The sequence below is a fragment of the Pteronotus mesoamericanus genome, unplaced genomic scaffold (assembly GCF_021234165.1).
Source record: "Pteronotus mesoamericanus isolate MK-2021 breed Mesoamerican mustached bat unplaced genomic scaffold, CSHL_Meso_final contig_58, whole genome shotgun sequence".
Classification (NCBI taxonomy): Eukaryota; Metazoa; Chordata; class Mammalia; order Chiroptera; family Mormoopidae; genus Pteronotus; species Pteronotus mesoamericanus.
The window spans coordinates 7,539,501-7,563,654 of NW_026555205.1; the positions used below are offsets into that span (position 1 = coordinate 7,539,501).

Sequence of the window (24,154 nt, forward strand, 5' to 3'; positions counted from 1 at the left end):
ATGTTAACCCATATAATTCTCACAACACATGGGGTGGGCAGTTATTACTGAAGTTAAATCAACAGGACTTGGTAATGGATTGAATGCGGGGACAGAGAAGAAGGAAAAGTCTCAGTTGGCTACCAGGTTTCTGACTGGAGCAATTGAAATGGGTGAACTGTGGATGGAAGTGCCATCTACTAATATTAGGAGTACTGGAAGAACAAGAAAAGGAGTTTTGGTCATGGGGAAGGGGAAGAAACTTTTAGTTTGGGGACAGCTATTCCTTTGCCATTCTTTCATAACCAATATTTCCAGAAGCTTCAGGAATAATATGAGTAACACATCTTTCTCTTTAATTGACAAGCATTTGGAAACACCACTGTTCATCTCAGGAAAGCACACTACACTTCCAGTATCTCTTTGTAGCTTGCTGGAAACAGGAGGGCAATGTTCTCAGGACTCTGGCCTTTCTCTCAACTTACGGTCTGGTTTAAGGCTACCAGAAGACAGTGAGGACACTATGACCTTGCATCGTTCAAGCTCCTGTGGTGCTTGTACCTCCTGGCCTTCACAATCCTCCCACAGCAGGTGTGGGCACCCCCCTACAAGATAGACGTAGCGGGCCCTTGGCCTTGTGATCAGTTGTTCTCAAAGGCCCTGCCTAAAGTTGCTGCTCAATTAGCCACTGAATGGATCAACAGAGACCCATCATTGGACCTGAGTTACTCTTTTGGATATGTGATTCTCAGTGAAGACTGCTAGACTTCCAGGGCCTTCTCCAGTTTCATTTCTTACCACCAGATGGCCTCAGGATTTATTGGATCTGCCAACCCTGGCTACTGCGAGACAGCCGCACTCCTTGGAAACAGCTGGGACAAAGGGATTTTCTCTTGGGTTTGTGTAAATTATGAATTAGACAATAAAAATAGCTACCGGACATTTTCTCAGACACTCCCTTCTCATATCCAGGTGCTGTTAACTGTGATGGAATATTTCCAGTGGGCTCCTGCTGGAGTAATTTCCTAAGATGAAGACATCTGGGTGCACACAGCCAATCAAGTTGCAAATACTCTTTGGAGCTGTGGCTTACCTGTAGGGGTCGTCCTGACTACAGGACAAGACAACCAAAGCATTCAGAAAGCTCTCCAGCAGATTTGCCTGGGAGAGGGAATTTGAAGTGTGTGCTTTCTCCTAGCTGAGGTTTAAACATGGCTCAGAGAAAGATACTACAATCTCTAAAACGTTTCCTACCCTTAAGCCCTAGGGTAGCACATTACTCCCCAGTTCTTCATGGGTTTCCCTTTTCTACTCCCACGCAGGCCCCAAGACTGTCCTTCAACAGAGCCTATTTTATTAACTGAATAAAGGTACAAATAATTCTGCAGTTAAAGTGCTCATATATGCCAGTGCCTGCTCTCACCACCTGTGTGGGGAAGAATAGCATCAATAGCAACTGCACCCACATACCCTCTATGCCCTTAGGACCCCTGGTGGTTTCAGATGAGCCAGAGAGTGCTGTTCATTTTTTTTGAATATGCATAATATATTTATGTTTAATTTTTAATTCTTATTTTTTTGATTCAACCTTGACTGTATTTTTCCCATTAGCATTTACCCCTTATACCCCTTCCCCCAACAATCACTACACTGTTGTCCATGTCCATGAGTCCTTTCTCCTTTTTGCTCAATTCCTTCAACCCCCCAGCCACTAGCTATCATCCTGCTCTTCATCTATCTCTTCATCTCTGATCCTATCCCCATTTTCCTTGTTCAGTTTGTTCATAGATTCCACATATAAGTGAAATCAAATTGTATTGGTCTTTCTCTAACTAGCTTATTTCACTTAGCATAATGTTCTCCAAGTCCATCCATACTGTCACAAAGGGTAAAACTTTCTTCTTATTTATGGGCGAGTAATATTCCATTGTGTAAATGTCCCATAGTTGTTTTATCCAATCATCTACTGTGGACACTTGAGCTGCTTCCATATCTTGGTGATCGTAAATAATGTTGCAATGAACATAGTGGTTCTTTCGAATTGGTGTTTTGGGTTCCTTCGGATATACTCCCAGAAGTTGGATCACTGGGTCAAAAGGCAGATCCTTTTTTAATTTTTTGAGGTTATCTCCATAAAGTTTTCCACAGCAACTGCACCTATCTGCATTCCCACTAATAGTGCAAAAGGGTTCCACTTTCTTCACATCCTCACCAGCCCTTGTTGTTTGTTGATTTATTGATGATAGCCATTCTGACAGGTGTGTGATGATATATCATTGTGTTTTTAAATTGCATTTCTCTGATGATTAGTGACATTGAGCATCTTTTCATTTGTCTATAGGCCATCTGTATGTCCTCTTTGGAGAAGTGCCTATTCAGGTCCTTTGCCCATTTTTAATTGGGTTGTTTTTTCTTTTTTTCTTTTTTTTTGGTGTTGAGTTTTATAAGTTTTTTAATAAATTTTGGATACTAAGATGTTATCAGATGTATCAATGAATATGTTCTTCCATTCTGTGGGTTGTGTTTCTATTTTTTTGATTTGCTGTGTAAAACCTTTTTAGTTTGATGTAGTCCCATTTGTTTATTATTATTTCTTCCCTTGCCTGGGGAGATATATCTGATAAATAATTTATGCAGACAATGCATGAGATATGGCTGGCTATGTTTTCTTCTAGGATTTCTATGGTTTTGGTCTAACACTTAAGTCTTTGATCCATTTTGAATTTAATCTTGTGTGTGGTATAAGAAGGTTATCTAGTTTCATTTTTCTGCATGTATCTGTCCAATTTCCCAACACTATTTATTGAATAAACTATATTTAGCCCATTGTATGTGCTTGCTTCCTCTGTCGAATATTAATTGACTATAAAGGTGTGGTTTTATTTCTGGGCTCTCTGTTCAGTTCCGTTGATCTCTGTGCCTGTTTTTATGCCACTACCATGCTGTTTTGATTACTATGACCCTATAGTATAGTTTGATATTTGGTAGCATGAGTCCTCCCACTTTGTTCTTCTCTCTCACTATTGCTGTTGCTATGTGGGCCCTTTTGTGATTCCATATAAATTTTTGAAATATTTGTTCTAGTTCTGTGAAATATGTCCTTGGAATCTTGATTGGAATTGCATTGAATCTGGGGATTGCTTTGGGTGGTATGGACACTTTAATGATATTAATTCTTCCTATCCATGAACAGAGTATGTGCTTCCACTTATTTGTACCTTCTTCAATTTCTTTATTCAGTGCCTTATAATTTTCAGAGTACATGTCTTTTACGTCCTGGTTAGGTTTATTCCTAGGTATTTTATTATTTTTGAAGCAATTGTGAATGGGATTGTTTTCTTAATTTCCCTTTCTGTTAGTTCATTTTTGGCCTATAAAAATGCAACAGATTTCTGGATATTAATTTTGTATCCTGTTACTTTGCTGAATTTATTTATCAGTTTTAGAAATTTCTTGGTGGAATCTTTGGGGTTCTCTATCTATGGTATCATGATATCTGCAAATAATAACAGTTTAACTTATTCCTTTCCGATTTGGATACCCTTTGTTTCTTCTTTTCTGATTGCTTTGGCTAGGACTTCCAGTACTAGGTTGAATAAGAGAGGTAAAAATGATATCCCTCTCTTGTTCCTGATCTTAAGGGGAACATTTGTATTTTTTGCCCATTGAGTATGATGCTGACAGTGGCTTTTTCATATACGGCCGTTATTATGTTTAGGTGTATTCCCTCTATTCCCACTTTGCTGAGAGTTTTTATCATGAATGGGTGCTGGATTTTATCAAATGCTTTTTCTTAATCTATTGATATGATCCTTTGGTTTTTATCCTTCATTTTGTTTGGTGAATCACATTTATTGATTGGCAAATGTTGTACCAAACTTGCCTTCCCAGAATAAATCCCACTTGATCATATGTATGATCTTTTTGATGTGTTACTGTATCCTTTTTGCTAATATTTTGTTGAGGATTTTAGCATATATATTCACTAGGTATATTGGCCTATAATTTTCTTTCTTTGTAGTGTCTTTATCTGGTTTTGGAATTAAGATAATGCTAGCATTGTAAAATGAGTTCAGGAGCCTTCACTCCACTTGAACTTTATGAAATAGTTTGAGCAGGAAAGGTGTTAGCTCTCCTTCAAATGTTTGGTAAAATTAACCTGTGAAGCCATCTGGTCCTGGGGTTTCTGTTTGTTGGTTTTTTGATTACTGCTTCAATTTCACTAGGTGTAACCTGTCTATTCAGATTCACTGATTTTCCTGATTTAGTTATGGAAGGTTGTATGTTTCTAGGAATTTATCCATTTTGTACAGGTTGTCCAGTTTGTTGGAATATATTTGTTCATAATATTTTCTTACAATCCTTTGTATTTCTTGGTGCCACTTGTTACAACTCATCTTTCATTTTTTTAAGATATGAAAAAGTATCCATTTACTTTAGAGCCTGTTGTTGACTTTTTTAAATTTATTTTTTCAAATACATTTGTCTCTGACTACCCCCCACCTTTCCCTTGCCCTCTCCCTCATTCCCTCCCTCAGCTCTTCCCCTTTGGTTTTGTCCATGAGTCCTTGCTATATGTTCCTTGACTTTCCCCTTCCCTTCCTTTCCCCCCCCCTCTTTCCCTCTTGTCTCTGTTGATTTCTTTTAATTTCAGTGTTGCTAGTCTTATTTTCCTTGCATCTTTGTATTGTTGGTTAGGTTCTGCTTAAGGTGAGATCATATGGTATTTGTCTTTCGCCCCCAGCATATTTCTCTTAGCATAATGCTCTCCAGTTCCATCCATGCTGTTGCGAAGTTTAGTAGTTCTTTTTTTCTTTCTGCTGCGTAGTATTCCATTGTGTATATGTACCATCGTTTTTTGATCCAATCATCTACTGATGGGCATTTAGGTTGCTTCCAACACTTGGTTATTGTAAATTGTGCTGATATGAACATTAGGGTACATAGGTCCTTTGGAATTGACATTTTGGGATTCTTAGGGTATAGTCCCAGCAGGGGAATCACTGCAGCAAAAGGCAGTTCCATTTTCAGCTTTTTGAGGAAATTCCACACTGCTTTCCACAACGGCTGCACCAGTCTGCATTCTCACCAACAGTGTTCTAGTGTTCTCTTTTCTCCACAGCCTCACCAGCACCTGTTGTTTGTGGATCTGTTTATGATGGCCATTCTGACAGGTATGAGGTGGTACCTCATGGTGGTTTTGATCTGCATTTCTCTGATGGCTAGTGATGCTGAGCATCCTTTCAAATGCCTCTGGGCCCTCTGTATCTCCTCCTTGGAAAAGCATCGGCCCAGGTCCTTTGCCCATTTTTTGATTGGATCGTTTGTCTTCTTGGAGTGGAGTTGAGTGAGTTCTTTATGTATATTGGAGATCAAACCTCTATCAGATGTATGATTAGCGAATATATTTTCCCATAGGGTTGGCTCCCTTTTCATTTTGCTGATGTTTTCTTTAGCCGTGCAGAAGCTTCTTATTTTGATGAGGTCCCACTTGTTTATTCTTTCCTTTATGTCCCTTGCTTTAGGAGACATATCAGTGAAAAAATTGCTGCGTGGGATATCTGAGAGTCTCCTGCCAATGTTCTCCTCTAGGGCTTTGATGGTGTTGAGAATTATATTTAAGTCTTTTATCCATCCTGAGTTTATTTTGTGTATGGTGTCAGCTGATGATCCAATTTCATTTTTTTGCATGTACCATCCAGCTCTCCCAATACCGTTTGTTGAAGAGGCTATTATGACTCCATTTTATGCTTCTGCCCCCTTTGTCAAATATTAGATGCCCATAGAGACCTGGGCTTATTTCTGGGCTTTCTATTCTGTTCCACTGGTCTATGGGTCTGTTCTTGTGCCAGTACCAGATTGTTTTGAGTATGGTGGCTTTGTAGTAGAGTTTGATGTCCGGTATTGTGATCCCTCCTACTTTGTGTTTCTTTCTCAAAATTTCTGCGGCTATTCGAGGTCGTTTATGGTTCCATATAAATTTTTGAAATGTCTGTTCTATTTCTGTGAAATATGTCATTGGTCTCTTAATAAGGATTGTGTTGAATCTCTAAATTGCTTTTGGTAGTATGGACATTTTGATGATATTAATTCTTCCAATCCATGAGCACAGTATATGCTTCCATTTATTTGTGTCTTCCTTAATTTCTTTTTTCAATGTTGTTAGTTTTCTGCATACAAGTTTTTAAGTCTTTGGTTAAATTTATGCCTAGGTACTTTATTTTTCTTCTTGCTGTATCGAATGGTATTTTTATTTCTGATTTCTTCTTCTTCTATTTCATTGCTGGTGTACAAAAATGCCTTTGATTTCTGAATTTTGACTTTGTGTCCTGCTGTTTCGCCAAATTCACTTATTAGGTTGAGGAGTTTTTTGGTAGAGTCTACAGGGTTCTCTATGTGCACTATCATGTCATCTGCAAATAATGATAGCTTTACTTCCTCCTTTCCTATTTGGATGCCTTTTATCTCTTTCTCTTGTCTGACCGCCATGGCTAGGACTTCCAATACGATGTTGAAAACAAGCAGTGAGAGCGGACATCCTTGGCGTGTTCCCGATCTTAGTGGGAAAGCTTTCAGTTTTTGCCCGTTGAGTATGATATTGGCTGTAGGTTTTTCATATATTGCCTTTATTATGTTGAGGAATGCCCCATTTATTCCCATTTTGCTGAGTGTTTTCATCATAAAAGGGTGCTGTACCTTTTTGAATGCTTTTTCTGCGCCTATCGAGATGATCATGTGGTTTCTGTCTTTTCTTTTATGTATGTGATGTATCGGGTTTACTGATTTGCTTATATTGAACCATCCCTGCACGCCTGGGATGAATCCCACTTGATCGTGGTGGATAATCTTTTTAATGTATTGCTGGATGCAGTTTGCCAATTTTGTTCAGGATTTTAGCATCTATATTCATCAGTGAAATTGACCTTTAGTTTTCTTTCTTTCTAGGGTCTTTATCTGGTTTTGGGATCAGGTGATGCTGGCCTCATAGAAAGAGTCTGGGAGTCTTCCCTCCTCTTGGATGTTTTGGAATAGTCTGAGAAGGACAGGGGTTAGCTCTTCCCTCAAAGTTTTGTAAAATTCTCCTGTGAAACCGTCCGATCCTGGGCTTTCCTGTGCCGGGAGTTTCTTGATTACTTTTTCAGTTTCTCCAGCTGTTATCGGTCAGTTCAAGCTTTCTGTTTCTTCCTCCTTCAGTGTTGGAAGATTATACTTTTGTAAAAATTTGTCCATTTCATCAAGATTTTCAAATTTCTTGGCATATAATGGTTCATAGTAGTTTCAGACAATCCTTTGTATTTCTGTGGTATCAGTTGTTATTTCTCCTCTTTCATTTCTGATATTATTTATTTGGGTCCTCTCCCTCTTTTTCTTGATGACTCTGCTTAAAGGCTTGTCAATTTTATTTATCTTTTCAAAGAACCAGCTTCTAGATTGTTTGATCCTCTGAATTGTTCTTTTCATCTCTATGTCATTCAGTTCTGCTCTAATCTTGACTATTTCCTTCCTTCTACTTGCTCTGGGATTTATTTGTTGTTGTTTCTCCAGTTCCTGAAGTGGTAGTGTTAGGTCGTTTTTCTGAAATGTTTCTATCTTTTTTAGGTAAGCCTGTATTGCTATGAACTTCCCTCTCAGGACCGCCTTTGCTGTGTCCCGTAGGTTTTGGACTGTTGTCTGTTCATTTTCATTTATTTCCAGAAATTTTTTGATTTCTTCTCTTATGTCATTATTGACCCATTCATTGTTTAATACTCTACTGTTCAGTCTCCATGAGTTTGCAAGTTTTTGAAGTTTCTCTTTGAGGTGGATTTCCAATTTCAAGCCCTCGTGGTCCGAGAAAAAGTTTGGTATTATTTCAATATTCCTGAATTTGCTGAGGCTTGCTTTGTGTCCTATCATGTGGTCTATCTTTGAAAAACTGCCATGAGCATTTGAAAAGAATGTGTATTTTTCTTCTTTGGGATGTAAGGTTCTATATATGTCAGTTAAGTCTCTTTGATGCAGTGTGTCATTCAGTGCCACAACATGTTTATTAATGTTTTGTTTGGAAGATTTGTCCATTTTTGACAGTGGGGTGTTGAAATCCCCTACTATCAGTGTGTTGCTGTCTATATCTTTTTTGAGGTCATCCAACAATTTCCTTATAAACTTGTTGGCTCCTATATTGAGAGCATATAAGTTTACAATTTTGATGTCTTCTTGATAGATTATTCCCTTAAGTATTATAAAGTGCCCCTCTGGGTTTCTTTTTATGGCCTTTGTTTTGAAATCTACTTTGTCTGATACAAGTATGGCAACCGCGGCCTTTTTCTCATGCCCATTTGCTTGGAATATTTTTTTTCCATCCCTTTACTTTCAATCTGTGAAGGTCTGTTGCTCTGAGATGGGTCTCTTATAGGCAGCATATGTGTGGGTCATGTTTTCTTATCCATTCAGTTACCCTGTGTCTTTTGATTGGGGCATTTAGTTCATTTACATTAAGAGATATTACTGATAGAAACTTACTCACTTTTCTCTTTGTACATGTGTTCCTCTCTCTCTCATTCTTTTCTTCATCTGCTTAAACCAGTCCCCTTAGCATATCTTGGAGTCCTGGTTTGGTAGAGATGTATTCTTTTAGCTTTCTTTTGTCTGGGAAACTCCGTATTTCCCCTTCTATTTTAATTGAGAGCCTAGCTGGGTAGAGCAGCCTTGGCTGTAAGCCCTTGCTCTTCATGACTTGGAATATTTGTTGCCATTCCCTTCTGGCTTGTAGTGTTTCTGTTGAGAAGTCAGCTCCTAGGCGTATCGGGGCCCCCTTGTATGTTACTTTCTCCTTCTCCCTTGCTGCCTTGAGGATTCTCTCTTTGTCTTTGATACTTGCCATTTTAATGATGATGTGTCTTAGAGTGGACCTCTTTGAGTCCCTCTCGAGTGTGGTCCTCTGTGCCTCCTGGATCCATGAGAGCCTTTCTCTCCTCAACTTAGGGAAATTTTCCATCATTACTTTTTCGAGGAGGTTCTCTATCCCTTGCTCCTCTTGTTCTCCTTCTGGTATCCCTATTATACAGATATGATTGCATTTCAGGTTGTCCTGCATTTCCCTAAATGCCTCTTCATTCTTTTTCAGCCGTTTTTCCATTTCTTGTTCTTTCTGGGAGCTTGTTTCTACCTTATCCTCCATCTCACTGATTCGATCCTCACCTTCTTCCAGTCTGCTTTTGATTCCTTCTACTGTGTTCTTGAATTCAGAAATGGTATTCTTCATATCCTCTTGTGTCTTCTTGATAGCTTCTATGTCCTTTTCCAGGCTGATATAGTTTGTTGTAAGATCCTGATCGTTTCTCTGCAGTTTCTCATAGTTATCTTTGAGCTGGCTGAGTTCATTGAGTTCCTTAGAACCATTGTTTTGAATTCAATATCTGATCGTTCCCTTGCCTCTATTTCATTGAGCTGTCTCTGTGGGGAGTCCCCTTTTCCACTCATTCGGGGGGAACTTCTTTTCCTTCCCATTTTTGTGAGAGTCTGTTAAGTAATTTACTTATTTATTTATTTATTTTTGCTTCTGCTTCCATTGGGCTGTCTAGATTTCCTGGCTTTGTGGATTAAACTTCTATGGTAGTAGTTGGGTCTTTTTAGTTAATTAATTATTTATTTTTTCCCTTTACTTTTCTTTCTGGGCCTGCCTTTGTTAATGTCAATTGTTGACCCTCTATGACCTTCGGTTATTTTTTTCAGCCTTCCAGGAGTCTACTGTCTGTGTCTGACTCCTGTTTGGGGCAGGTCTGTGACTCCTTCGGTCAGGGCTGGACTATTTTTTGGGATCGCTCTGCACTCTCACGCCGGCTCCTTCAGTGCGCTGCCCGGCGCGGGATGATCCCCAGCCTGCCTGGGCTCCCGAGTGGTTGCCCCAGATCAGGGGGCCTATTTGCAACCTCACGTACTCGTCTGGCCCCCTTGGCTGGCGAGCTCCCCCGCACTGGTGTGTTTAGGGTCTTCTATTGCGTGTTTTCCCCGCTTTTGGCTCTTTGGGTGCATTGCTTGCCCTGGCTGAATGGAGACTATGGAAATGGGAGGAAGTCAGCTCCAGGACTCTCCGGTTAATACTGTCTCAGGTCTCTCTTCCAGGGACTCTGGGCAGCTCTGTGACCCCTTCGGCCGGGATCTACTAATTTTGTGAGCTGCTCCGCAATCGCGGGTGGGCGGGTCAATTTACGCCTGCCCTTGGCGCTCTGTGCACTTCCTCACAGGCCATATCAGTGCCAGTCTGTGGGAGGCCTTGCTGGCCGGTGCGAGCATTCACCAGCCCGGGCAGGTTACATACACGCTCACCAACCTTCGCGGGTCACTCGGCGCAAATGTGCGGAGCCTGCACTAGGTGGCTTTGAGGTGTCTATGTTGTTTTCGGCTTTTGGCTCTTCGGGGGTGTGGCCTCTTCCCGCACAATGGAGACTATGCAAGGAGGAGGAGTCGAGACTTCCTGGTTCCTCCTCCCGTTCTTTCCCCAACGCCTCCCTCTCCAGTCTCTCCTCAGGGGTCTCTGGGCTGTTCCGTGACCGCTTCGGCCAAGGATCCACCCCTGTGCGGACTGCATTTCAATCGTGGGCAGTCTGGTTCATGTGCGCCCCTCTTCTGCTTTTTTGGGGGCGCGCCTTTCCAGCCCACAATGGAGACTTCGGAATTTGGAGGCAGTCAGGACTCCCTGGTTCCTCCTCCCGTTCTTTCCCCAACGCCTTCATCTCCAGTCTCTCCTCAAGGCTCTCCCAGCCAGTCTGCACTCAGACCCCCAGTTCACATGCACAAGCTGTGTGCAGAGAGCACAAAAGGCAGGTTAATTGATTCCCTTATGCCTGAGCGAGATGGTAGCTGCAGAGTGGGAGGTGCATCATCACCAGGGCTCCACCGGCCGCCCTGTCAGTTCTCTTCACAATGTTTTCCTCACCAGTGTTTTTGCAGGCACCAGCCCACCCTGCTGCCGCCTCTACCCAGAGATCAAGGAGGGTGGCTGCCACTGCAATTTTTGCACTGGCCCTTTAAATGTCTCTTGGCATCCCCCGCCACCTGTCTCTGGCAGGGAGCGCCCCTAAGCTTTTCGGGATTGCGTTTTGTCCGTGTTTTCTTGGTTTTAGCTACTGTAGTCTAAGGGTCCCTGTTTTTGATTCAGACCCCATTCTTCTCGGGGGAAGCTAACTGGCCGTTTCAATGTCCCTCTGGTGCTAGTGCCCGTGGGCACCCAGCCCACCTTCTCGAGCCTCCACCGCACTTCTCACCTGTTGGAATGTGTGAGAGTTGAATCCACTCTCCGTGGCTCCAAGGCTCCTCTCCCACTATCATTCCATTGTTTCCCAGGTGATTACTCCAATATTCAGTCGCAATTCCAGTTTGGTCTTTGGAGGAGTTCAGCGCGAGTCCCATTCACTCCTCCGCCATCTTAATCTCTCTCATCATCTTTCATTTCTTATTTATTTGGGCCATTCTCTTTTTTCCGAAAGCTTTTATTTATTTATTTTTAGAGAGAGAGGAAAGGAAGGAGAAAGAGAGTGATAGAAACATCAATGTACGGTTGTCACTCATGCACCCCCCTCTGAGGACCCTGCCCGCATCCCAGGCATGTGCCCTGACTGGGAACTGAACTGTGATGCAGACCGGCATTCAATCCACTCAGCTACATCAGCCAGGGATTTCATTATTTTCTTAATGAGTCTGGTTAAAGATTTGTCTATTGTGTTTATCTTTTAAAAGAACCAGCTCTTGGATTCATTGATCTTTTATACCTTTTTTTAGACTCTATTTAATTTCTACTCTGATCTGATATTTCCTTCTTCTACTCACTTTTGGCTTTGTTTACTGTTCTTTTCTAAGTTTCTTTAAGTGTGAAGTTAGATTGTTTATTTGTTTATTAACAAACTCTTTTAGCTTTTTCTTGTCTGGGAAGGCTTTTATTTCTCCCTCAATTTTAAAGATTTATTTATTTATGTATTTATTTTTAGAGAGGGGAAGGGAGGGAGAAAGAGAGGGAGAGAACTATCAGTGTATGGTTGCATTTCGTGCACCCCTACTGGGGACCTGGCCTGAACTCAGGCATGTGCCCTACACTGGGAATTGAACCAGCAACACTTTGGTTCACAGGCCGGTGCTCATCCACTGAGCCACACCAGCTAGGGCTCTCCCTCAATTTTAAATGATAGCTTTGCTGGGTAAGTAGCCTTGCTTTCATCACCTTGAATATTTCATGCCACTTTCTGCTGGCCTGAAGTGTTTCTGTTGAGCAATGAGATGACAGTCTAATTGATGTTCGCTTGTATGTAACTACCTGTTTTTCTCTTGTGCCTTTTTGGATTCTCTCCTTGTCTTTAAGCCTTGTGATTTTCATTATGATGTGTCTCCTCTTTGGGTCCAACTTGTAGGGGACTCTCTGAGTTTCCTGGACTTGTATGTCTTTTTCCTTCAGCAGAGTAAGGAAGTTTTGTCATTATTTCTTCAAATATGTTCTTGATCCCTTGCTCATTCTATTCTCCTTCTGGTCTTCCCATGATAGAGAGGTTGTTACACTTCATGTTGTCCAAAATGTTTCTTAAGCTCTCCTAATTTTTTTTAATTCATTTTTCTTTTTGCTGCTTCACCTGGGTGTTTTTTTCTCCTTTGTCTTCCAAATCACTGATTCAATCCTCTGCTTCATCTAACCTACTGTTTATTCTTTCCAGTGTATTATTTATCTCAGATATTGCATTCTTCATTTCTGACTGCTTCTTTTTTATGGTTTCTATGTGGTTTTTTTTGCATGCCATTGATTATTATTACTCTAAAATCTCTGTCTGATAAATTGTTTGCCTCCATTTTCTCTAGTTCTTCTGAAGAATTCTCTTGTTCTTTCATTTGGGGTCTGTTTCTTTGTTTTCCTATTTTGGCTGCTGCTTTGTATTTTCCACCTTAGTGGTTAACTGATCAGTGATATAGCCTGAAGCTGTAATCAGCAGCCTGCCCTAAACACCACAGAGTGGGGCAGATTAATTCCTGTGGGTGGGGCTATTACTTCCCTTGTGGCTGATGTCACTTGGATAGGAGTGCTCTGCCTGAGAAAGATGGCTTCTGCAGTATGGGGAATGACTCAGCACGGGGATCCTGGTGGCTCTTTTGTCAGTTCTTTCCCCGGAGCCACCAACTGGCTTCTCCTCAAGCATCTCTAGTGTACTTTGCCATCTTTCTGCTCTCAGGGTAAGTGGCTGCAATAGAAATTTTGTGTGTTGGCCCTTTAAGAGGCTCTCTGTGTCTCCAGCCATCTCTTTCTGGCAGACAGAAACTCTGCTGCTTTTCACAGCTGGATGTTATCTGGGTTCCTTTCCCAGCTCTTGTACTGTAGGCTGGGGAGCCCAGCTTGGTATTCAGGCAGCATCCCCTGTCTGTTGAAATTTCCTTCCAGAACATCAGCTGCCACCTATGGAAGCCCAGTCAGCCCTCTCGCACCTCCCCATCACTCCCTACCAGTCTTATTGTGGTGAAGTGTTTTCTTTTGTCTGGTTATAAGGCTTCTCTCCAGCTAGTGTTCAGTTAGTTATTTTGCATGCTTTTTCTACAATTTAGTTGTAATTCCAGATTGGTCCTGGGAAGAGGTTAGTGTAGCTTCCAGTTACTCCTCTGCCAACTTGGATTCCTTATTGGGGTGTTCTTATCACTCCGTTTTTTTCTGTTCTAGCCTCTGAAGGGAGATTTTTCCTTTCACATACTTCTTGGTACTTTCCCTCATAAGTGCCCCAGGCCTTTGTGTCATCATATCTCACTTAGAATCTGTCTTACCTGGATTCCAAAATGCATGTCCCCCTTCTGTCCTTCACCCCCAAACCAGGACTGCTTTCTCTGTAGCACACAAGTAGCAGATATGGAACACCATGTCTGGCTGATAATTTTAAACATATTCAAAAAGCCTGCCTAAATTTTAATCTTTCCCCTTTCAAGAGAAGTTTTATGTTCAAAGATGATTTTTTTTTACAAGAGAATGGATAAATTGTGAAGCACTTTGGACTGACCCACTGAAACTACCCAGGGTATGTTGTATACGTTTTGGGGAAGAGGGTCCTTACTGATCCTTTTAAATCAAATCTTTTACTTACATTTATTGCAAACCCTGTGACACTTGATTTTAATTTTTTTCTATTCTAATTTTTTAAAATCTCCACTTTACCTTTTTCTAGAAAGTAGCAGTAATTTGTGGGAGCCCTGCTTATTTCCTCATTGCAGCCACCCCACAACTTTAGGACAGACAGCTCAGACACTACTTTGTCCAACTGATTACTTCTAGGATTAGTCCTAGTTCCAGTCATTTCCTTAACATAACAGTGGGCATTTTAGAGAATGGTTCAGCTAAGGCCTGGCCAATACCCAGAATCCCATTTTAGGTTTCAAGTGTCTTCAGTCTTGGTCCTTAATTAAGATCATTATGTAAGGATAAGGCCAGGAGTTTTTAGTTGCAGGAACTACAGTAGTCTGCTTTTAGCTTCCCTCTACAAGATACTTTAATGTTAAGCAATCAGTGTGGCTCTGATTACTTCATAATAGAGCTGATACTTTCAAAGCAGAGCTCAGAATTATTTTAAAAATATAAAATCATTTCCTGGGAGAAGTCATGCCAGAAAAAGGCTTACATATTTAATATCATAACTTCATAAGATGTTACAAATTCTCATAAAGCCAGGTGTATTCTGCAAGTTTACATTTCATGAGTGTCTCATATCCCACCCATTTGAAATGACATTTTGACCTCTACCATGAAATGTTAAATAAATCCAAGTCCTGAAGCTCTTGGGGCTGTCAGGCTGAGAGAAGATAGGACTGAGTGCTCACCACCCACAGCTTATTTGAGGTAGGGAAGTAGAAAAGGTACACAATATTGCCTTACTGTTAGAAATTTATTTCTGTAGGTCAGAGGTTCTCACTGTGGCAGCACACTGGAATTACCTGAACATCTTTTCAAAATGTACTGATACCGGAGTGCTACTTCCAGAGATTCTGATGGTCTAATAGTGGGACCCCAACAAAGATATTTTAAATAGCTTCACATGTGCTTGTGAAATGCAGCCAGAGTCAAGAACCACTTCTTTAAGTTAATGAAAATGCAAATGAATGTTCCTTATGTTGGGTTATTAGTCATTTTTGTCTTATGACTTTGTTTAATCAGATTGGTTTCTTTGTAACAGTATGGATCAACCCACTAAGAAAATGAAAATTTTAAGATTATGAGGGAAACCCAGAGAGGAAGGTACGTATTTATGGAAAAAAAGGAAGACTCTGGGTAAAGAGGACAGCAACAGGAAATGAAGTAGGGACTCAGAAAGGGAGATAAAAGGTAGTGAAGACAAACCTGTGCACCCTAGGACTTTGTCTCTGATTTCTGACAAAACACAGGCAGACTCAGATGAGGCATTCTGGGACCTCAGCAACATGAGTCAGAATGTGGTCAGGTGGGTGGGGGGAAGGACAGGCAAGGAAAGCGAGCCATAGGTTAGGCTGTACTCTGAGTATACTTTCTGGTAGGTCAGTGTGCAAATGTCCAGAGTGTGTGGTACTCACTTACACTTGATACTGCCAGTTGTTGGTATCTTAGGGCATGCCAAGTAGTAGGAGGGATGTGACAGTAAGAGCTGTGGAAGGGGAATAAGTCTTAAAATAAGATAGACCTGTTGTCCACTTTGTCATCCATTGAGAACAGTGCCTCAGCTACTAGGAGCATGAGAAGTAGGATCCAGATTATAAACATAAATAGACAGAGTCTTAGGACTTTAGCTAAGTGGCCTATGGTTCAAAGCACATTTGCAGCTCAATCAGAAAATGGGAGATCTGATGAAAAACTGAGCCAGAAGCCAATGAGTATGGATCGAGCCAACAGAACAGTGAGGAAAGTTACAACACATCAAGCACAGCACAAACCAGAATAAATCTCTAGCTGATGTTTTAGCCCCTCTCAACTGGTAAGACTGAGACTGCTAAAGTATTCCTAGCTGTTATCTATCATGACTGAAAAAGACTCTAAGCTTTTTGTGTGACAGCTGAAAAGAGATGGGGAAGGCAGGCCTTTCATATTCTGCTGGATATGAGACTACTTCTCAATACTGCAGACCCCCAAGTGAACCTTCAGAGAAGGACCTTTTGTGATATAAAAAATACAGTGAAAAGGAATCCTTTCCTTTGGAGAGAACTGGCACTAGTTGGAAGTAAAAGAAGTGGTTGGAAGATTGGCTTTGTCTGATTTGCTCACAATAACAGCAATTACAGCTTCATGTGGTGATAGTGTTGATAGATAGTGATGGGAGGAAGGGGAGAGAAACCTAGGCTACTACTGGCTGTCAAGCTATTTCTCTTTCTTGTAAATTTGTGTTTCCAACTAGGAATAATACCAGCACCTTACAGGAGTCAGAAGGACTGACTTTCTCAGAATCAGGTCTAAATTGTGCTTACACAATACCAAGATGATGATGAAATTTAATAGTAAATATGATAACAATAACAATAATAACAGCTGTGGGCTCTTGGGAGAGGAAACAGCAGGGATGTTATTTGATGATACTATAGAGACAACAAAGCAGCCATAATGCCAATTTGCATGTGAACAGCTCTTTAATCCTCAGAATTATCTAGGAAATAGTTATTTTCTTTCAAATTTTACAACATGTGTGAATCTCAAAAAACAAGTAGGTAGGTGTAGGTGTTACTAACACCAAAGAATGGGATAATGAAGACGGCTCAGAGAAGGGGGTATTCAACCTCTCCCAGATTATCAGCACATTTCTTTTAAACTTCAGGGCAATTACCAATTTTATTTGTTTCTGACAAAGTCAAATAGGAGAGATATAATCAAAGACAAAGACCTCAATTTACAGTCAGGGCTGCTGTGTGTGGTTATGTAGGTTGTGCCCTACACAAGGGAAAATGAGTGGGCATGAGGGCCAAAATCCAGTTTACTCTCTGCCTCTTTAACCATGAGCCCTGATGGAGGTTTTGATCAAATGGGACAAAAGAGCATCCATTCATCAGGCAGAGCACCTGTGGGATTGCAATTATTCTGAATAGGTTCTTTTGCTAATTCTCACAAAGGCTAGCAGGAGGCCCAACTGAAAAAGCTCTTTAGAAAACCTTTCAAATGGCTATTTCAAGCCCTCTTTCCTTCTCCTCAACTCTTTGCCTATCAATGCTTGGCTGATTGTGAACGCCTTTCAATTTGGGTTTACCAGGTTGTTGAACCATTTGGGGAAGTCCTTTAAATCTTTCTGAATGGGAAATTCTTCATGACAATATGATGTTCAGTAAATAGGACACAATCAGAATGGCCTTCTTTTGCTCTTCCAAAAATTAGATACCGTATTGCTCTCTTATTTCTAGGAACCTGGCTAGCCTCTTCCTATCTATTGAAGATTGCTGGGCATAAGAAATAATAATAACAGCAATGATAATAGCTAATATTTATTGAGAGTTTATTATGTGCTATTTTGCAAGAGCTCTGTATGGACCATCTCATTCAAATCTTGGGACATCCTTATAAAGTAAGGCCAATAATAATTTAATGCACTTTATAGAAGAGACTTCTGAGGCTAAAAGAGGTTAAATAATTTGCCCAGTGTCACACATATAATGAATAAGAAAGCCAGGATATATATTCAGGTATATATATTCAGGTTGGTCTAAAGCAGTGACTCTCAAACCTACCTAGGTACAAAAATCCCCTGCAAGGCTTTGTAAAACACAGATTGCTGGGTCTTTCCTACACAGTTTCTGATTCAGAAAGGCTGGGGTAGGACCCCTGAATTTGCATTTCTCAACAGTTCATAATGGTGTTGATGCTGCTGGTTCAGAGTCCACACTTCGTGAACCACTCGTCTAATGAAAGACATTCTCTACTGCCTCCTGTCAACTTGAGGTATGACCATAAAGAATACTCACTTGAGATCTTGTGTTCTGTGTGTGGTATATAATTCAGCCCTTCCATTTTTCTTTTTGAACTTTTGGATCCACTAATGAAATTCTTTTAAGTGCCTCAGGGTACCAGGCCTTGTTTTCTTAACAGTAATAACAATAGTGATACTGATAGAGCTATGGCCAAGAGTCTTAGTGCTGATAGGGAAATTGGTATAGGATTTGACATAGATAAATGTAGGTGAATATAAGTGGTGAAAGAAAAACTTACTCTCATAAATGGGTCCACTATCAAAAATGATAAAAAATATTGAAGACCCAGCAGAAGAGATAATCTCTAAACATCTAGGTTTACTGTATTTAAGAGGACTTATCTGTATAGCAGGTTAGGAAGATTGAAGAAAACATATGTTGCAAGGTGTGGAGAAATATTAAAAACTTATTTCAAGCTGGACAGCAATAAATGCACTTGCACTACCAGTTGTATTGGGTATGTGAAAAATGACCCAATGCAGACAGAATGGCCATTGACTGTAATATGTGTCTGACATCATGCTGAGGTACTTGGACTGGTCACCATTTGTGGCAGCTAAGTAAGTGGTGGTCCCAGGACTTAAAGTGAAAATGTGTGGGGTGTCCTCAGCCAATAGAAACAGCCACACGTCACCTAGTGCAGTGTTCTTAAAGTATGCTTTGAGAGCCTCTTGTACTGAATCACACTGTGGGGGAGGGGGAGGGCTGGGAAGCATGCAGATTCTACATCTTCCTAACCTATTTTTATGTATCCATTTTATAGACTGGGTAGGGGAAAACAGAGGAAGAAGGTATGAATCTACTTCTTTCATAGTATGGCCAGATGGGGTAAATCCTAGAGAAATATGAGGCTTGGGGTAAATCACATTGAATACCCCCCTCCTCCCCTGACCTGCCTACTGTCCCCTCTCTCTTAATATTTGTTAAAATAAAATAGGTTAAAATAGATGTTAGTGGTGGAAAATGTCACAAAATGGTAAAAATGAAGAGCAAAGACGATAGAATGGGGGTTTCTGTGAATTCAGAGCAAGACTGTATGCTCATGACTCTTAAGGGCTTCTTCAGCAAAAGTTAGTGGAATAATTTCCACCTAAAAAAGTGTGAGACTGGGCACAGTTTCTCTTCCCAAGGACTACATAGCCAGTAAGATGTGAGAAATAAAAAAAAAATAACTTTGCTTTCTCAGAAACACAGTTCCTCTATCACAAGGAAATATTAGACAGAGTATTTTAATATAGAAAAAGAAGTAGGAGTTGAGTGACTTGGTGATTAGCTTTTCCTAGAGTTTCATGACATTTCCTGCTACTAGTGTTGAGGGTGAAAGAGGGGGTCCTGGACAGCCTGTCATAATGGATACCACAGTATAAAGACATCGAGCTGCTAGACATATTGAGCAGGGTTCAGGTAACTCAGATACAGAGCAAATATTAAATCCTGGTAAGATAGGAACTCAGGAGAATGTATCTCCTGGTCTTTGTTTTGGTCATGGAATAGCTTGACTGGTACTAATGAGAATGGAAACTTAGGAATTGATATTATTCAACTATCACTTGCTGACCCAGGCCTTGCCTGGGATTTAAGGTTTCTGTCCACTAATCCTTTCCTGACAACAACTTACAGGTAAAATCCCATTTTAATGAATGTAATTTTGAGATAATAAAGCTATTTAATATATCATGGTGTAGACCAGATTCATCTACAAATCCCTGTTCATGAAGCAATCTATTAAATTAAGATGTGGTTGTTTGAATTCCATATTTATGCTTTTTAATTTAATTATGTTCAATAGCAGGGTCTTGCCACAAAAAACAGAGGAACCTATGATCATTCCATCTCAAAGCTTCCATTTCCTCACCCATAAAGTAATGGGAGTGAGAGAGGAGCTAGATGGTCTCTAGGGGTATTTCCAATTATGAAACTTCTGACTTCTTATCTGAAATGTCCTCAGTGAGAGATTCAGTTTGAGAGTAAAGTCTTGAGCATATTTAATGATACTAAGCATTAAAAATAGCCATGGTAGTATCTACCTGCTCAGCAAATGTCACTTCAAATTGTTGCTCCACACTAACAATTCAAATATGCCCATGTCTTTTAAGGTACCAACAAGAGATACCCAAGTATACAACCTCTCTTTCTGAAATTTTCAAACATTCATTTAAACAATATTTACCTAGTACCTAATATGTACCAAGATAATACATACCAGGATAGATAACATACAGTCTCAGGAGCTCACAGTTTCATAGTGGAAGCTGATGTAAATAGGGGAAATACATATTGTATACGCCATGATAGAAGTCAGTTCAGAGCATAATGGGGCTCTAAATCAGTGTCCCAAGTTGGTTCCCTGGAAAAAATGTCTGCCAAATGAATATTTGTGTGCAAGAAGCTTATTGGGGGAATGTTTTCAAGGACATCACCTGTGAGGAAGAGAAGGCAGTAAAATTGGGCAGAAAGAAAAATGGAATGGTCGTGTAGCTGCAACAAAGGCCTTAACCAGTCCCAACGGGAGCTCTCAAGCTGGGATAACCCCTTAGAGTGTTCCAGCATTGAGGTAAATATTCTTGGCCTTTATATCTCCATGTTGACTAGTCACTGGGTACAGGCTGAGGCAGAGAAATGGGTGCAATGTGAAAATAATTTTTTAACAGCCAGCTCTTCAGTGGGGAGGAGGAAGCTCTGATTTGTAGCATTAGCTCATTTTAATAGTGTAATCACCACCACCATGCCTGATTTTATGTTACAAATATGACATTAACTAGCTCACAAAATCCCTGAAGATTTAACCATAAGCTCTGTTACCAGCACCAGCTGACTCCAGTACACTAATGATGGGATGTGACCTCAGGAAATGTGGCTTTCCTCAGCTAAGGGCAATTCCCAGAGAGGCATCAGCTATCACCTCCTAACACTCCCAGCAGTTAGGAGAATTAGTGCTTCAGTTATGAAGGGTACATTTGTGTGGCACACTATAGCACCCACTACAAGTATTATATGTTAAAATTATTTCATATATTTCAACCAACACAAAGCACCTAGTTCTACTTCTTTAAGTAAATTAAATAGAATTCTATCTCTATTGGGTAACATCAGTTGAGTCATCTAATTCCTGCTTTTGTAGAAGAAAAATGTCAATACTGACCTATTTTCCAAGGATACTGTTGGACGAACTGGCCAACTAACCGAAACATTTGACTTAACTCAGTTTTTCCCTGTTACTAGATTTATTTGACCAAACTGTTTAATAGTGTAGATAAATGTAGGAAGTTGGAGAACTTTGGTTCTAGTTTCTTTTTCTAAATCCAACCCTTGCCTTGTCAAACCTCTTTGGTTCTCTAGTTTCTCATTATACAATATGTGATTATGCACAAGGGAGGCTGAATCCCCTGTGTGGCTCATAAACTAGCTCCAAAGATATCCCTAGAGAATTTGAAGAAAGGTTTAAGCATCACAATACATTTAGAACCTCTTAAGGTAATTATATTGAAGGGGCTAACGGTCATTTGGAAACTCAAGTTATGTGTGTGTGTATGTGTGTGTGTGTGCACATGCGCGTGTGCGGTGTGTTTAAATCAGTTTCATAATTCATTCCTGAAAAAGTGAAGGGTACCAGCTTTAGCTCCAAGGGGAACTTTTCTGGGGCTATTTAACAAGTGCAAAGAAAGTTTTTGAAAATTGATGAAACAATGTGTAAATTCCAAGGACCAGTCATTGAACTTAGTTAAGTGTAGTCAGATGGGAAACTTCCTGAGATTAAAGCTTCCCACTTAAGCATGTATAATTAATATTTATCAATTGCAATAGGACATTTTCCTTTCTTCAAGGAGCTTAAAATACTTACCAGCATTATTTAATTAAATTACGCAATGTACCTGTGAAATGGATTGGAATCTACATTTTAAAGATGTGGGTACTGAAGTGCAAGTGAGCCTACACTAAACTCATTTACATGGAGGGCAAAATTGTGTATAAGACTTTCAGTCTCATGATATAGTTCCCATTCTTCAGCCATGGTTTCCTCTAATCTACTCTATTCTAGTGTAGCCTTGCTAACCAACATAGTTTTATAAATCTAGGAAGAACTAAATTGAGTGCAAAGTAATTCCAATTGTAGGGAAGTTAGATTTTTAAAAGTTGAACTTACCCATATTAGTAACATTTATAGGTGAATGTAAATTAGTGCCATTCATTGTCTATAAGGATCCTGGTGAGAGTGGGAACAGTAGGTCAAAATCTACTGAAATGTTTTTAGGGGTTTGGTGATAAAAAGTAACAGTGGCAATTGGAGTATCTCCCATCATCTCTTTCTAGCTTACTTATTCTTAGGTATAATAATAGCTACTATTTATTGAGAGGTATGTGCTAAGCCCTTGGTATGAATTTCTTCTTCAATCATTACTACCACCCCATGAAACAGATATTTATTAACTCCATTTTATGAATGAGACAGAGAGAGGTTAAGTAAGTTACCTAAGGGTATACAGCTAATAACTGATGATGGTAAGATATGAACCTAGGTCTTCCAACCACAAAGTCTCTTCATTATGCTACCATTTGTTTTCTATATTTGTTGTTGTTTCTACCTAGTATTAGGTTCTGCACCTGTGGACATATTTGTTTTGTCCCTATGCCTAATCCAGAGTCCCTGAACATACCTCAGCCTCAGATCAGGACTTCAAATTTTGCTCATCTTGGAGGCAAAAGATAGAAATCATTTACAAATTGGTTATAACACATATATTTACTTCTCCAAATCTGTAGTTTGGGGTACTATATTTACTAACATATTGCTGTCACTACCTTCTTGCTCTGTTGGTTTCAGTAATCATAATGTGTATGCATTCAGCCTTGACTGAGGGAGAAACTCAGACACATCTCTTGGAGTGGGCTCATTATCTGAGTGTGACTGATGGAACCTATATCTTTGTTCCCTATGATGCCCTGTTCTACAGTTTACCCTATAGACATACCTCCTACCAGGTTCTGAAAAATGACCCAAAACTCTGGGAAGCTTATGATGCTGTGTTGACCATTGCAGTAGAGTCTCAAGAAAATACTTTCTATCAAGCCTATTGAGAGGTAGCAGCTAGAGGTGAAATTTCTGAGAAACTGGAGTCAGATCAAGTAAGTACAGATGTATAAGTTATCATGAGCAAGAAGCTAAAAAATCAATAAAGTAAATGTTTTTTTTTTTCTATCAAGAGCCTCTATTCCATAGGAAACCCAATCAATAGCAGGCAGTCACAGACAAATTAAATATGTCTTTTGTTTTGCAGAAAACATTTATAAAACAAAAACATTATTGTGGAAATCTTTGTCACCTTCAAGCAACCCACAATGATAGCATACAGCCATGAAAGATAAATAAAATATATTTGTGAACAGGGCAACAAAACTTTAATATATACTAGTGCTGATCAAGGGGGTCTAGCAAGAAGAAGGCTTGTTTCTGACACGAGTTCTGAACCAATTCAACAATAAGACAAGTGAGGTAGTGTATAAGAATATATTACCTTTATTATTGATAAAACTTATTATCAGAGAGTTTAGCTTCTGTCTGTAGGCATTTGAGCTTCCCACTACTGAATCTAAGGATTGATCAGACTTCTCCATCTAGTCATCAGTATAATTGGACCACTATATTCCTGCCCCATGACAGCATCCTTTTCATAAAATGTACAGCCTGGAAGAGCATAGTAGAGTGTGTGTTCCCTATTGCTGACTCCTTAGGAAGGGCTGGGATACACATTCTCAGTTCTTTCCAAACTAACCAGTCCAATTAAGTCATTTCTCCTTTGTGGGAAGGAATGAGTAAGGGAGTGGAGAGAGGTCAGGTGTTTTTTGCTAGTAGGACTACCTCTATATGAAAGAAATTTGGAATGGGGAAGAATTCTTACCTTCTAATATATAAGAAACAATATTTATAGATGTTTATGTATATATAGATGGATGTATAGATAAACATATTTCAGTTTTAAATCACAGCCACTTAAGGGCAGAGTAAGGAAAGGAAGTGGTGAGGGTATAAAACAGAAAAGAATGGCGAGTAAAGACAAAGAGGAAAAATACAAAAAGATGAGGAATATAAGAGGAAGATGGGGAAGCCTAAGATGCAAGTTAGATTAGAAAAAACACAGAGGGTTTTTTATAGATTGGAGGCCAGATGTAGAAGTCAGTAATTTTCAGTAGTATATTTAGAATGACACCTAAATAAGCTTTAAAAGTTCTAGCATTTGCTAGCATACTGTATTAATTATAATGCTTC

The 24,154-nt window shown here is 39.9% G+C and overlaps 1 protein-coding gene across 1 annotated transcript in view; it reads left to right on the forward strand.

The window, feature by feature from the left end:
* The first annotated feature begins 429 nt into the window (after positions 1-429).
* The window catches only part of GUCY2F (guanylate cyclase 2F, retinal), a 135,014-nt gene continuing 111,289 nt past the window's right edge, over positions 430-24,154 (forward strand). The window contains 2 exon segments of the mRNA XM_054580399.1: positions 430-1,159; positions 22,712-23,013. Coding sequence (XP_054436374.1) covers positions 430-1,159; positions 22,712-23,013 — 1,032 coding nt within the window.